At 42.1% G+C, this 15,809-nt stretch overlaps 1 protein-coding gene across 3 annotated transcripts in view; it reads left to right on the top strand.

Annotated features, from left to right (window-relative positions):
- Positions 1 to 1,786: 1,786 nt before the first annotated feature.
- The window catches only part of LOC121319407 (phosphatase and actin regulator 3-like), a 35,255-nt gene continuing 21,232 nt past the window's right edge, over positions 1,787 to 15,809 (top strand). The window contains exon 1 of one of the 3 annotated variants that reach the window (XM_041256818.1): positions 1,787 to 2,373. In XM_041256818.1, the coding sequence (XP_041112752.1) occupies positions 2,268 to 2,373 (106 nt within the window). In that variant the 5' untranslated portion in view covers positions 1,787 to 2,267. Of the gene's footprint in view, positions 2,374 to 13,658; positions 14,050 to 15,809 lie in introns of those variants that run through there. The other 2 variants (XM_041256820.1, XM_041256819.1) reach the window with 2 other exon arrangements.

The following is a 15,809-nucleotide window of genomic DNA, read 5'->3' as shown; positions in this document are numbered from 1 at the left end:
AATAAAAACAACGTGCTCTAAAGTATCCTAAAAAATAGCTTGCTGAAATTGAATTTACAAGTTCCCAGCAACTGTCTTGAGAATTGCACTGTAAAATCACATTTTTAAGAATTAAACATAAATTCATAAGCTTCAGATCATCGTATTTATTTTAAAGTAGGTCTATTTGATAATAAACTTCATTAGCAACCAAAATAAATAAAGGATTGTCAAAATAAGCATCGCATGCATGTTAAAATCTGTTAGAAATCTGTTGCATGGAATTGCATTTTATTATGTGATAGTTTGTCTTACAGTGTGTGTGTGTGTGTGTGTGTGTGTGTGTGTGTAACAGAGCGTTTTATTCTCTGTGCACTGATCGTTTTGTACCAGTACTGGAGGCTACAGACTCCTACTCGCTTTCCCTGTATGAGAACAGCAACGCTCTTGTTCTCATAGAACAGAAGAGACTAAGCTGTTGAATAAGCATCGCCGTGCCCTGCACACAGCAGACTGACTCGCTATTCATTATTACCATTGTGCACCTGCGTGCCTGCTCCCGGCGCACCATTCAAATACATACCAACATAAACCAATACAAGGATAAATCGATTCTAGCCATGTCTTTCTTACTGTCTGACAATTTAAAGAAAGACGCCCAATGCGATACACAGATAGCGCCATGATCTCCCCAGACAGAAAAAAAACACAACATAGACCCCCTGGAGGAATTCGGGCAATTAAGACCGTATATGAAAGGCTTTGTTACCAAATCTTTCAAAGAGATTCAAACAAAAGTCAACCAAGCCCTGTTAAAAAAAAATGTACATCGTTTTACCAAATAGTGGTAATTCGTGGTATTTTATTATTTTTATTTATTTTTAATATGATAGTTAATCCACAGGTCGCAGATTTAGCGGGATTAGTTTACAGTGTGGTTTGATTTCATTAGATTGTTTAATCTACAAGTTTTATGACAAATGCTTATAGGGATTAAAGAATATCCATTGAAAACAACAGTACAAACAGTGCGTACCACTGGCAACTTCATATTTGTATAGTGAATGTACACAGTGTGGAAGAATCCAAGATGCCAGGTAAAGCAAGGCGGCAGTCCAGCGACAAGCAAGCAGAGATGCTGGATGAGAGGGATGCTAGAACTCAGTGGAAACAAATTGATTTACCTCATACCCCGTGGAGATGTTTGAACAAAGGGGGAAAAAAAGGCTTGCGTTTGAGTGCGATCCTTTTCAAAAACCTTTCCCTAGAGTAAAATACTCCCGTCAACTGTGGCCCGTGGAGTCTGCACACCGTCTAAACACCCCACTGGTGAGTCCTGCAGCCGGAGACCATGTAGGCTGCTGATAGCTGTCATTGCACAGTTTGAAATCTCATACTGTGCATACACCTGGCCCTTACTATTAGCTATCAGATATTGTCTTTGATGACTATAATGCTCTTTAAGGCATCACGCTGTACAGCAAACACCGGGCGCTTTGAGTTTGTCTATTGGTTATTGGTCTGCTGTATCCCTCAGCGTTGCAAACGTCTACAGCCTATATTCTCAATTTAAACGCCGCCATATCCCACTGTATCTAATGTACAACCCCTCCCAATACATTATTATAGCTCCCATCTGCTATATAACCCATCCCATTTTCTGTCTCCTTCCCCCCGCTGAATCACCAAACACTGTCTCCAACCATTCCCCTTCCCCATTCTCTCAATGTCCCTCCCCCCTCCTCTCGTCTCCTCTCCTCCTGTTACCCAGCGCAAGGGATTCTGGTAGAATCTATTCCCTTCACACAGTTGCCGTGTGATCGATTACACACTGAACCGATTTCAGAATTAGATGCATTCGTGAAATTAAGGAGGTCCTCGCCTTTTCCTTTCTTTTTTTTTTTTACATAATCTATTTCGGGATCTTGCTGATGTGTTCTTTGTGTGTGTGTGTGTGCATATATTCTCTGCTTTAATTGTCCTTTCCACATCATAATGGAGCACACCTGGAGTCTCCAAATCAGAACTCAGGCGTGAGCCTTTACCTTCTTCATATTGGGACATTTGGAATTATTCTAAGAGGGAAAACACAGTCCACACACGAGACACACGCGCGATCGCAGCGTGACACGCATTGAGGAATTTTCTTCAACCTCCCTAGCAGCTAGCTCGTCTGAAGCTACTGTTGTCAGACCAAATTAAATCCGCGCTGCCGCTATTTGGTAGTGACCTTGGCTTCACCGATCCGCGTTTCAATATTTCATTCTGCATTCTTGTGGTTCACATCCATGGCATCATCGAATGAAGTAGAAAACTGTATGCTGCATCGCGGACGATCTCAGAGCGACCCAAACATCCTCACGGAGACTGGCGTTGATCAGGTACAGAACACAGGTAAGAGGCAGCCTCGCTGTGGACTGGAAGCAGCGTGTATTGTTACAGCTTTGACTTTTCTTCTAGACCATGTCTGGGAGGGAGGGGATGGGGGGGTCACCATTTTAGGGATGCTTGGTACTTTTAATAAGAAACATCTCGAGGAAACACAAACGCGCGGCCGTCGATTTTCATTTATTTATTTACAGCTGAACGAATAAAGGAAGCAATAAACCACCCGAATTAGATATACAAATATAATTTTATACAAGGATTCTTCTAAATTCATTTTTGATCTGTAATAATGACATCATCTCTGTGCTACTGCGGTATTTTGGTTCTTTTCTAAAGCGGTTTCTTTGGAGCTGACACTGCTGAACATGCCCAGATACAGCGATCTCACATAGCGCGTTCTATTTTTGTCTACAATTCAAGTGGTCTGGTACATGCATGCGTTCCTGCAGTATATGTATCCTTGTACAGTACAATGCAGGTCATAGCTGGCAAGAAGACCCTAATTACAATACTTCCTGGGGATTCCTTAGCGCAAATACTAGGTTTCTCTTTTCTCCCGTTGTCCTGCTCTCTCTCCTCAAGCAACATATACATTATTTATGTTATTATGTGAGATATATTAGTTCACTTTTAAATCTTTCAAATATTAAAGCATTTGTGTCTACAGTTTAGCTATCAACAGTGACCCCTAGGTGATATTTTCACTGATAAAATGTGAACCCCCCCCCCCCCCCCACACACACACACACACACACACACACACACACACACACACACACACACACACACACACACACACACACACACACACACGTGCTCTGAGTATAGTCTGTGCATGTTTCTGTGTGTATGCATGTGTTACACACAAACATGGACACAGACAGACACACTGAGTATTTCCTATGTTAAGGGATCACAAGCCTTTTATTGTTTTCATTGAAGACGCATCTAATTTTAATCACAGGAAGAACTTGTTTTAACCTCTATTCAAGTGTGTGAGTTTGTACACATAGTCCGTGTTTTACAGAAGCCTCCTGTGTGTTTCAGTTTGTGGGTTTTCAGTGCTGCGGGGGAGACTGGTAATTGAACGCCCCTCTCTCCTCAACTACATATTAACATTTTCAGCATTTCGACAGAGCCTTAACGCCTTATTAAGAATGTGCAACCGGCAGATCCAAACAAGCTAAACACAGGCACACCTCAGCATCAGGTGGCTTCTCTGAAGCAGGTGCACAAAACGCTCACACCAGTGAAAGGTTCAGACCTGTCACTAGGAGACTGGCAATTCATCATCCCAGTGTTTGGTTTCTAACTGTTTGGACGATGCACTCCTCTGAGGTGCAGCTCAGCTGGTTTTATCAGTGACTTGCCTCAACAGCACCAGTAGGTTACTCAGCAAGATGCAAAGGAAATGCCTGCGTCTCTCTGTTCCTGCTTCCTATTATTAGAAACAGCATTGGTTTAATGTCTGTTACCTAGAGATCAGGAGTGCTGTGTAAGGAGCACAGCTACTGTCAGTGTTTTAAGAGTCTGTTACAGCTGCTTCTGCAGGTCTGTTTACAGATAGACTGTTGGAGTGAGACTGACCTACAGAGCAGGAAGTGGCAAGGTACCAGCAAACAGAGCAGCAGTTTTTGATCTCCCTGTTCTGTTTGGAAATTGTGCACATCCTTAACCCAATAGTTTCTGGTAGTATAATGGGGAGAGGGGGCATTGAGGACGTTGATAATCCTGTTAAGAGGTCGATATTGATTTTAAAGCGATGCTTGTCACGTCTTTGATATTAACTAGTCTGTTCCAATTAGTGAATTTCTTTTTTAGTATTGATCTCATGGGGCATCCCCACGGGAGATATATCCTGATTAAACACACTGAAATAAAATAACCAGCACTCCACTCTCAGTACTGTTTCTATATTTATTATGCACTCTAGTGTAGTGTATCGAAGAACACAGTGGTCTCCACGAGTACAGTAAGTTTGGATAGAGCGAATGTTCTGAACAGTTTCATCATAGTGTGATATTAATGAGCTGCAGAGAAACTGATAATCATTTTTCTCACTCACTTAACTGTTACTATGGTGACTGCAACAGCGATGATTAAATCATTCCATCACTGATGCAAAAGAGACACCCATCCATCCCCACAGTGGCTGCATCATCTCATGAGATGAACTGACCCATGCTGCCTACCCCTCGACTGTGAAGAACTCAGCATGCCAGTGCTTTATGATTACAGCTTGTACAATAAGCACGCCAATCAGAAGACCTGCGTCATCTGCCACTGTATAGAGCTGCGTCCTGGTATTAGCTTTGCACTTGTGCAGCAGATTATCCAGACCTCGTGAAGACTTGAACCACACAGTGCACTTACAGTAAAGGTCTCCATCTTTACTTTTTAGGATAAATGGTGGCTATTCAATATGTGTTTTTTTTTCCCTTCGGCAATTGCAGAAACATCACATACTGCATTCATGAGGGAAAAAATGTAGAAAAAAAAACTGCACAGTGCAAAGCATGTTTCTTTTAAAAAGCAGTTTGCAACTCCTCTCTGTGAGGAAATGAGCCCCAAAATAGCAGAATCACGTCACAGCTGCTGGCTTCAAGGCAATGCTCTCTGGCAGTCAGGCGTTTGTTCATTAGGGTTATGAAACCTGAGAATGGAATGCACATGCTTAAAATAGGCTTAGCAAGATGATTCTTCAAAATTAGCAGTACGCCACTTGGATTAAGAACGATGAATTTTCTAAACAACCAATGTGATATTGTAACTTACTTTTTTAGTAATTTTCAGATTTGACAGCTCAAATGTGTTAGCAGTTTAAAGAAGGCACCCTAGTCATGGTTTTAAATACTGAGGAGATGAGGGAGGAAAATTAGGGTCTCTTCAGTTAAATCCACAAAAACGTGTTCTTCCCAAAAGCAACATCCCACTTTTGTGGCACAGCAGTTTTTGTCTGTTTTCGCCACCAGACAAATGATTTCTCCTTCCTTTTAAACAGGTGGCGATTCTTCAATTAGCACTCAATTACCTAATTGCAGAGTGGTCACATCTGTGAATGATGGAGTGACAGAATTAACCCCATCCCTGCCAACCTTACAGTCCTTCAAACACTATTTGCACAATCAGGGCTTTTGCTCTACCACACCTTCCTTTAACAATCATCTCACAGTCGAGGATTAGACCTGTCGGGTTGGCCACCAGAAAACAAAAACAGAGGCACTTTGGGGTTTCAGAAGAAATTATTCAGACCCTTTTATTCAGCACTTCCATGTCACAGACAGGCACTGTGAACCAGCTCAGCCAACCACTAGGTCCAAAGTGAGCCCTAAGATAAAGGAGCAGAGTTGAAGGACAGCCTCACTCACTCAAGCCGTTACAGATTCTGTTCTCTGTCATGACGAAGTGCCCAGGCTGTCATGCACTTGTCTTGTCTTGTCGACCGCTGCTGTTATCTTTCAAAGTAATAGCACGGTCTCGATATTTGGCCCATTGGCTATGAAGTCACACTGCTGTATGTGCCGAGACTCTTCGAATCAAAAGCAAACAGTAACATCTGCAAGTGATTTTAGCCCTTGCTTTTAGTTTTTTCAAAAGGCATTGCTAACCATAGCACTGATAATGGCTCTTCTGATATTCTGAAATCATCTTGGCTCTTTTTTTCAACTCTGAACATTCACCCCACTCCATTATCAGATACAGTATACGGGGGGGGGGGGGGGGGGGTGGGCACTGTGAGTAGAGATGAGGACTGGGAGCTAGGTGATCTGAGATTTTAATCTCTGCACATGCTCTAATGTACTGACCCCTGTAATAGTTAATAGAAAATAAGAAATCCTCATACAAGAGATGATAGTAAACCTTGTCAGAATAATAGCTAAGATATGCTGTTTAGGAACTGCAAGAACAGCCTAGTAATTGACAGAGTCCCAGTGAATCACACAGGAGCCATATATATATATATATATATATATATATATATATATATATATATATATATATATATATATATATATATATATATATATATATATATAATATACTATACTATATATTGATTTTGTGGTGGTTTTTTGGAGAGATGTCGGTCTGAAAACAAGACAAGGATTTATTGTAAATCTATAGCTTATACAGCCATGGATCTTGAGTGATGTCATGAAACAGATCATTACTGAGAAGGGGTCTGTGGATCTGTACATTGCAGCATTGTGATGGCCGCATGTGAGAGCACAACAACAGCATGCTTCGTATGTCTTTAGTGGAGGTTCAAGCAAACGGTGTGGTAGACTGATCTCATGTGGATAGTGGTGCCTCAGAGAATGGCTTTCAGGCACTGTGCTGGTGAATGTAGGTTGTAGATTACCGAGTGACAGTAGTTGCTAGGTTGAGCAACTTGATAGATGAACAATTTGTATTGTGGCAAGGCAGGTAAGAATCACATTGAATTGGAGGCTGCAGTTGGATGGGAGTTAAGGCAACATGTGCAATGTGGCATGAAAATGAAGTACTAGACTCGGCTGTAGCTGTGTCACAAACCCATATAAAGTAGTGCCCCTCGCTAAATAAGAGTAGCTTGTTTTTATTATTATTATTATTTTTTTTTTTGCAGATTGAAAGGATTTTTTCTCACAAGAACTGCACCATTTGCTAGTGACAGAACCCACCAGTGCAGTTTCCTTCTGCATTGTAAACAACCCAGTCAAACGGTCATTATGACATCAGTGGGCAGTTTCAGCCTGCTTGCAAAGCAGAGACAAAGAGACAGCGGCTGTCAGCAGGCATTCTGATGAAGCACAGAATCTGCTAGCTGAGCAAACCCAGCCCCAGAGACAGTGCCATTGCTGCATTGAAACAGAGTCACTGAGTCACTGATCTCTGTCCTGGCTGCAGAGCTGCACCCAGCCCCAGGGATAGTGAGGCTTGTGCTCCTTCCTCAGTGAGAAAAGAGAGATGCTGATTTATTGCCTGTAATTAGGTAAAGTGGCTCTAGGGTTGCTTGTGGGAGCAGAGCAACAGTGAAAATAAATCAATCAGTTCCACGACTGGCAAGAATATTTCTGCCTTGCCCTTTGCACATTAATATTTCAGCAAAAGAGAGTGAAGGAGATATGGGGGTCTATTCAATTAATCTAAATACCACCACCATTTAATACTTTAAAAGAATGCCTTCATGGAACACAACTAACCAAAATATTTAGTTTGTCAACTTTCACCCTGTGTGGAGTTTTGTCTGACAGGATTTAGAAATAGAAAATAAAAATCTAGTGAGAGTCAGAGAGTCCCCACAGATATAGGAATACGTGTGTGTGTGTGCGTGCGTGCGTGCGTGCGTGCGTGCGTGCGTGTGTGTGTGCACGTGTGCATAGGGGGGTGTCTCTTTAGTGCACTTTTGTCTTTAAAAGTAAGCACAACATTGGGTTTTTAGTACAAGCAAGCACAGCATTGGGTCCTGTTTTAAATATTTAAACAGATCAATTGAATAGAAGAGTTGAAATGAGCAATAGGAGATATGGGGAGAACTTACCCTGGGGTCAGTTCAATGTAAGAAGCTAGTGTATTATTATATATGCACTTTCTGCTTATCATATTGAAAGGTGTTGCACAGAATGCTGGGTCAGTGTGGGGCAGGATCAGTGTGAATAGCCATGCTTCTGATCAGCTGTGTTCCTGTGCTTGAATGCTGGGTCAGTGTGGGGCAGGGTTACTGTCAGTGTGAATAGCCATGCTTGTGATCAGCTGTGTTCCTGTTGCTGTAGTTCACCATCAGGAGCTGGGGGTGTTCACCTGCACAGAGTACAATTCAACTTAAGTTTGGGTGGCTGGGCCACACGTTTAACAACTTTGCCAGCATATATGAAATCTGGGGCATTCTCTGAGCAAGCCAGAGCAAGATGGAATTTCTGGAATTTCAGTGAGTGTGCACTTGGGTTGTGCAGCATTATTTTCTTCCCCGCTAACCCCAACTCCAGCCCTAATTTACTGACAAGGTATGAATAGACTAGTAGGAAAGATCTTGTGGATGTGGATAGGAGGGCTATGTCTGAGGCAGGTAAATCTTGTGGTGTTGATCTGTTTTGAACCATCAGAAAATGCACATGAGAACAAGAGGCAGGCCACAAGCTTTAGAGAATGCTGGGTGGGGGAGGGAGAGGAAACAAAGAGGAAGGAGAGACACACAGAGACAGAGAGAGAGGGAGAGAGAGACAAACAGGGTGTGGTAGAAAGGACAAGACTAGCCATAGAAGGCGCTACTCAGTCCTGGCTGTTGGAACAATTCTCATTTAGATGTATTGTTTAAATGGCTAGGTGTCTGAGATTGTAGCTATCAGCACATTCTACTGTCAGCTGAACCTTCTTATCACAGGACTGCTAATACAGTAATACATCTTACTTGTGTCTATAGGTCATTAATTGGTAACATGTCAGGAGAATTTCAGAACACGGGCCGTTTGAACAAAGATCTGATTGCTCAAGCTTCTGGTACCTAGCCATTGTAACAATGCATACTGGAGAGGGTACTTCCAAAACCCAGGACTGGATGCAGGGCTAGTGTCTAACCATGAAGTGAGATCAGAGAGAGAAAAGAGAACATGTTATAAAAGAGGGGAGGTGGAGAGGGGAATGAGAGAGGAGGAGAGTGAAGGAAAGGTTAGCTTAACTCCGCAGTGCAAAAAAAGGAGGCAGGGGTCAAAATGCTTCAGCACCCTTTCAAATAGGGCAGCCGCTTGCTAGGCACTGCAGTACAATATATTTTACCCAATGAGATCAAACAGGCTTATCCAATAATAACCACTTGAGGGTACATTTAATAGAGTGGCTTGAATACATGTGATCTTTAATAAAGAGCAGTTATCTATACAGTGAGTCATCCCAAGGCTGATGCATTGATTGCAGAAGGTTTGCATAACAATGACACAATTGCTGGTGAATAGTAATATTGTCAGTCACACAGACTTGCTTATCCTGGAAGGTGCTTTAACTATAATATCCCATGCTGCTTCAGTAGTTTAAATAAAACTAGCGTCAGTTTTCTTAGTGTTCAGTCCTCCACATTGGGGGTTCATTCTGCTTTGCAGGAGAATGCTGCTAGTCATCTTTTTAAGAAACTTACCTCTTCTCATGTCTAATAAGGTCCATTGATGCGTTGGTTAATTTGGGTCCCAGGACATTGTTGCACTACAAGTTACGGTGTATTGAGAATATAATTATTATTGTAGAGTACATTATAGTATATGTGCTGCCAATGCATTGTTAAAACGGATATTTAGGGTCTTGTTAGGACACAAAACCTGGACTACATTATCCCACAGGGACCAGGGTTTGTCAGTCCCGACATGCTGTAGCAGATATTCTCATTGGAGAGGAAGACGAAAACAAGAACAGCATGAGATTCAGCACCATGGACAGCTACGGGGGGGGGGGGGGGGGGGGGGGGGGGGTGAACATGATGTCACTCCTCTCCAATCACATCGCAGTGCAGACAATGCCAGCATTTACACAAGAGCTCACTGATTGGTCGCAATCACCCAGGTGGTGTTCAACATGCGGGAGAGGGAAACAATGGAGCATGTGATGCGGGCTGCCTACGAAAAGCACAGGCAAGGACAGCAGAGCAGGGGGTCTGGAGAGGCAGAGCAGCTACTGCAAAGGATAAACAGAGAACAAAATACCTATTTCAAGCACAATGAATGCATCATTTTATATAAATAATACAATATATTAGAGTGGGTAAAACTTCAAATCTAAATTTATTATTATTATTATTATTATTATTATTATTATTATTATTATTATTATTATTATTATTATTATTATTATTATTATTATTATTATTAAATTCCATACTTAATGTTTTACTAGGTGATAGAATTCTAGTGCAGAAATTCCAAACTAGTGACAGTGTTATGATCGGTACCATGGACAGTTCTATTGTGAGGCATGCAACAGAGAGAAGGACGCACAGACACAGTATATATAATTCAGGACCCTGGACAGGTATGTAGCAAACCTCAGTGTGTATCAGCAGTGGAGCTGTGCACATTTTAAAATCAGGCTACATTAACAGAAGCAAATGTTGCACAAGAGAATTAATCTGGCCTAACAATTTAAAAAAATGTTAAGAAAACAAAACAAAACAAAAAAACTATCACAAGTTGTTTGCACTTCCTCCCAGTCCTCGGCTCTAACAACTATGCCACCAGGCTCCAAGCACTGCTCACACAGCCTCCCACTCTTCCGTGTAGTCACCTGAATGCACCAGCCCTCGCTGCCAGTGTGTGTGTTTGTGCTGCGGCAGTGTAGCATGCAGGAAAGGGAGACCCCAGGCTTGTGCAAGTGATTATTTATATACATCTGTGTTGAATAGAAACTGTGTGAGGATAACACTGTCTGGACCCAGGAGGGTCTGTACTGTAAACATTCACTTCCTTCATAGACATACACCAGCCATAGTGCCCTTCCACGTTGCAAAATAACAGACCTGTCTCAATACTGCCAAGAAAACAGTGTGAAACATTGGATCATTACCGGTGTCAGATTATTCCTTAAACAAACCACTTGAATTGAAATAAAAAAAAAAAATCCTTCAAACATGCAATACAAACAGTTTACAGAGACCCCTTTCTGTATCAAAGCCCCTATACTCCTATCAGTCAGAATGATGATGCATTTGCTCTGGTCTTGACAGGATGGTTTCTTATAGACGAACAGCCTACAGAAGTGTGTGTTGCCTTTCACAGATCCACTGCAGCTGCTTATCTGAGGGGACTTGAGCTTCAGGGTTGACAACAGGGGCTCATACAGCAACTGAGAAGCTAATTCACAGCTCTGATCAGATCTGTCTCCTAATGCTATCACAGCACAGTCCCTAAGCTTGTTCCTTTCCTAATTCCTGACAGTGTACTGCTATTCTTGGTCTGTGGTGACTCTGGGGTATGATCTAATGATCTCAGATTCTGTAGACCCCCCTTCTGCTGGTGGCCCAGGATTGCTCATTTGTGATGTGATGCTTTCCTTCTGACACACAGACTTGCATCAAGTAACACGGAAGCATGCATGTCAGGGATTCCATCTGCAAAACAAATGAATCAGGGTTGCGAGGGGTGGCTAAAATTGACAGTGTATGCTGCTTATGGTAGATGTTTCAGGATATTTCTGATAACCCTCTTGTATGTAAATCATAACGTCAGTTGATTGGGTGTGTGAATACAGGTGAATTACTTGAATGAGACAAAAGAGTCACCCTGATGTCAGGCGAATTGGGCATTTCAAATTGATTGAAAACAATGTGTTCGATATAGATTATACTGTAAAACTAAACACTGTGAAGCCCTAGATTTTTGTTGTTCTTCTTTGAAGGTCTGTAATGCTGATATAGCGAGTGCATCGTTGTGGATACAATGGAACTACTGAACGCTTTACATTGAACTGCCATGTGCACAACCTTACTTGTACCAGACAGCCCAAGCATAGTTTGAGCCAGTAAACTAATATTTGTTAGTTGTTAAGGAACATGAATATACCTTGATAACACCCCCTCATTTTACCAGTTAAAAAAACTTGAGGAAAGATTCATTTAAAATAAATGCGCTCATCCTACCAATGTAATGCTACCCAGTGAAACAGGCAGTGCTACTGCACTAGGTAATTGATCTTGGTGTTTGTTAAGTGTACTGAACCGAATGTAAGAGAGTTTCATGGAAAACGAAGTGAATAATCGATCAGTACCCTCCTCTGCAGTCCCTTTCAGTGGACACTGACTCCCATGGTACAAACCCAAGTTAATTTTGTATGTTTTTCTTCATTGCTTCCCTGTGCTGTGACATGCTTTTTCTGGGCTTCCTTACAATGCTGTGTTATGCTTCACTCTTTTGCTATTCCTGATATGCAATTTGTTTAGGGACAGACAGAGGAAGCTGACATGCAATGTTAAGTACAGAAAGTGACAATAAGCCCTAATGTGTACAAATTGTGCTTTATAAAAGATGGCTGTGGTTAAATTCCAGTGCTCCCCTGCCCTGCTATAAACCAGCCTTCTTCCCTTGTCTTCAGTGCACAGTAATTGTTTATTAGTGTTCCTAGTTTTAAAAAAAAATGCCTATATTGAATTATGACTAATTTGATAACTCTGAGTTGAAAAGCTGTCTCACTTTGCATTAATCTATTGTTATCTCACACTGCAATGAGAGTGAAGACTCTGTTAATCTCTGGCACTGCTAATCTCTGGCAGTCTCTGATAATCTCTGCAAATCTCTGGCACTGATAATCTCTGGCAATCTCTGATAATCTCTGGCAATCTCTGATAATCTCTGGCACTGCTAATCTCTGGCAATCTCTGATAATCTCTGGCAATCTCTGATAATCTCTGGCACTGCTAATCTCTGGCAATCTCTGATAATCTCTGGCAATCTCTGACAATCTCTGGCACTGCTAATCTCTGGCAATCTCTGATAATCTCTGGCGCTGCTAATCTGTGACAGTCTCTGCTAATCTTAACTTCCTTGTGCTGTCTGTGACAGTCTGAATAAGACTGAGGTCCTAATCTCTGGCACTGCTAATCTCTGGCAATCTCTGATAATCTCTGGCAATCTCTGACATCACCTCTACACATACGGTACCACGTTCCCTGCCATCTGTTATTCCTTCCTTGGTAGCATTGCTTTCTTTCCATGTGCCCCTCATCGATCAGTGTGCCAAACACACCCCTGGTGTAGCTACACCTAATGACTGCTTGCTTTTCATCTGTGCACTGCACAGCCTTCTGATGCTGTCTCATACCACTATCGCGTGTGTATTCATAAGGATTGACAGGGACTGAGGGAAGACAATGGCAGTCAGTGATAATGGAAAGGGCTGTCCTGCTGGAAGGGTCGCAGAGAGGCGTAATTAATTCAAATAGGGGTAATTGCAAGAATAATAAAAAGAAGACTTGCATTTACATGAAGATATTAAAACTGCAAATTAAGTGCTAACGCTCTCCCAGAGCTGGCTGCAGTGGTCATAATAAGTTTATAGCGTCTTTAATCTGAATCCTTAACAGATTGCTTCAGAGAAGAATAGGATCCAGGCTATTCTGAAAAACTTTGATGTTACAGCATTAGTTTTTTTTTTTGTTTGTTTGTTTGTTTTTGTTTTTTCTGTTGCTGAGCAGAATAGACCAGCGCTGGTCGTTTCTCAGATTTCAACAAGGTTAACAAGCACGTTAACCCCTCCACTGATCAGTCTGAGCAACGACTGCTATGTGTAAATATTTTGCAGTATAAGGGAAACAATTGCAACAGCAAGGAGCGTACGGGTTAACACAGCCCAGACCGGCGACTGCAGTAAAAGGGTGATGCTTTGGAAGAGAGTGAGCGCTCGGCGTTTTGCTGATTGCGCTATAAATTTTTTTAAAAAGGCATGCGCTCCTAGTCAGGGTCATAGAAACCCCATTAGTCCTTCTCACTCTGTGCGGGCTGCGAGCAACTTGGATGCTATCGTGGTACATTCTGGCTTTTTCTCGTCAGCGGGAAGCACAGGAATACAAGTGCCGTCTTCCAGGACCCTTACAGCGGCTACAGAAAAGGACAGGCGGCGGGAGAGGCAAACGAGGGCGAATGATAAGTTTTTTATAGTTGAATTAAAAAGTGAGCGATGTGTGTGTACTAAACAAAATAACAGCCAAATACGTTTCTATCACAGCAAGTAAGTATATATATATATTTTATTGCCTGTTTTTCACTTATACATAATAATAGCCTGCTGTGCAATTTAATGGTCTGAGCGGACGCGTTTAACTCGAATGTATGTATTTTTATGTATCTGTTTAATGATGTTGTTAACTCTTGCCTTATGCATGCGTTCATGTCTTTCGAGGAGAAAAAGAAGCAGCGCTCATGTGCTTAATGATAATGTGTATATGTAAACCCGCTGCTGTTTTTAAATGAACACACACACACACACACACACACACACACACACACACACACACACACACACACACACACACACACACACACACACACACACACACACACACACACACTGGATTTGAATGGCATACTGTGGAGATTCTAGAGTTTCTCAGTTTACAGAATTCGCTTCGCGCTGTCAGTCAGTCAGGACGATTCTTGGCTTTTATGTAAAGAAAACAGGAAGGCAGCGGAACCGCGCTCACCCGTGATCACCGCGTGATCTTGGTTACTGTGGTGCGGCTCTAGCGTGGCTGGATTAGGCTGGCTCTGTGGCGAGGTCGCATCCACACAAATTGTTAGGTACTCCACCAACACAGGCAAGTAAACTTCCTCAATTACATTGTACTCGTAATATGAATCTCACCAACGTTATTTACCACCAGCTATAATGCAATAAAAATAGCAATCATGCAAATGTGCCTGTTTTGTATTAATTTATGTATACACTGTAATTTTAATAAATTGTGTCATTGTTAATATTGTCATTAGCAATAGCTAAGCAAATCATATGACCACCCGCATAAATAAATAACAATGACATTGTAGAATACACGGTATGTAAATGAAAACATCACACCGTAAAATATTATAAAACCAACAGCAACCTGCGTGCAGTGCTGACAATTAAAATTGCATGACCCTGTAATTTAAAGGTAGGGCGGAGTTTACTACACCTGCTGTTTTTAAAAGCCTTCTCCACGAATGCCATGCCCGTCTTGCATTCTATACACAAGCAGCTCGCTTGGTCCTTTTTCCTTTTCTTGGTTCTTCTCACTGTAAGACGTCACCCCCGCTCCTCCCAACGTGCTTGCGAGTTCTAGAGCGGTATCCGTGGCAACCGCGTCCTGACCCTAACTTGCTGCTGCATTTGCTGTGTTAGTCAGACGGACACCCTAAGAAGTTTGACCTGCTATGTTTTGTTTTTTAGTCTAGTTCAGCCGTCCCATGGTTGAAAGTGTAGAGCCCATTACTGGACTCTGCACTGTCACTGCAGTTTAACTGAGCAGCTTACCTCCTTTAGCCCCATTGGTCTCTATTCAATCCTGTGACCTGGCTGCCTGAGAGAGAGAAAGCCTCGGCTGCTCTTCCGGTGCTCAGCACTCAAGACTGCTTGGTTTAAATAAAGGAGGCTGCCAAGTTTTATTTGAAGGCATGCATGCCTGGATTGACAGCTCTCCTTAAAGCTGAATGAACCCAATTCCCTGTGGAGACACAGCACTCCTATAACTGTGTGATGATGTGTTTGTGTGGCTGGAAACTGCAGAGTGCACAGGATATAAATGTACTGTAGTTCAATGTATACACATAGGTTAAGTGTTCCAGTGGTTAAAGAAAAGGGCTTGTAAACAGAAGGTTTCCGGTTCAAGCCACCGATTCACTGTGTGACCCTGAGCATTTAAGTATGTATTGAGGTTTACTGGCTCTCTGACCCTCCAGTACTGAGCCCTCTGCATGATATTAGCTGTCTCTACAGACATCCATTGTTCAGCT

Source organism: Polyodon spathula, chromosome 8, assembly GCF_017654505.1.
Source record: "Polyodon spathula isolate WHYD16114869_AA chromosome 8, ASM1765450v1, whole genome shotgun sequence".
In the NCBI taxonomy this organism is placed as follows: domain Eukaryota; kingdom Metazoa; phylum Chordata; class Actinopteri; order Acipenseriformes; family Polyodontidae; genus Polyodon; species Polyodon spathula.
Note: the sequence above shows the minus strand (reverse complement) of the source record. Positions and strands in the feature narration are given on the sequence as shown.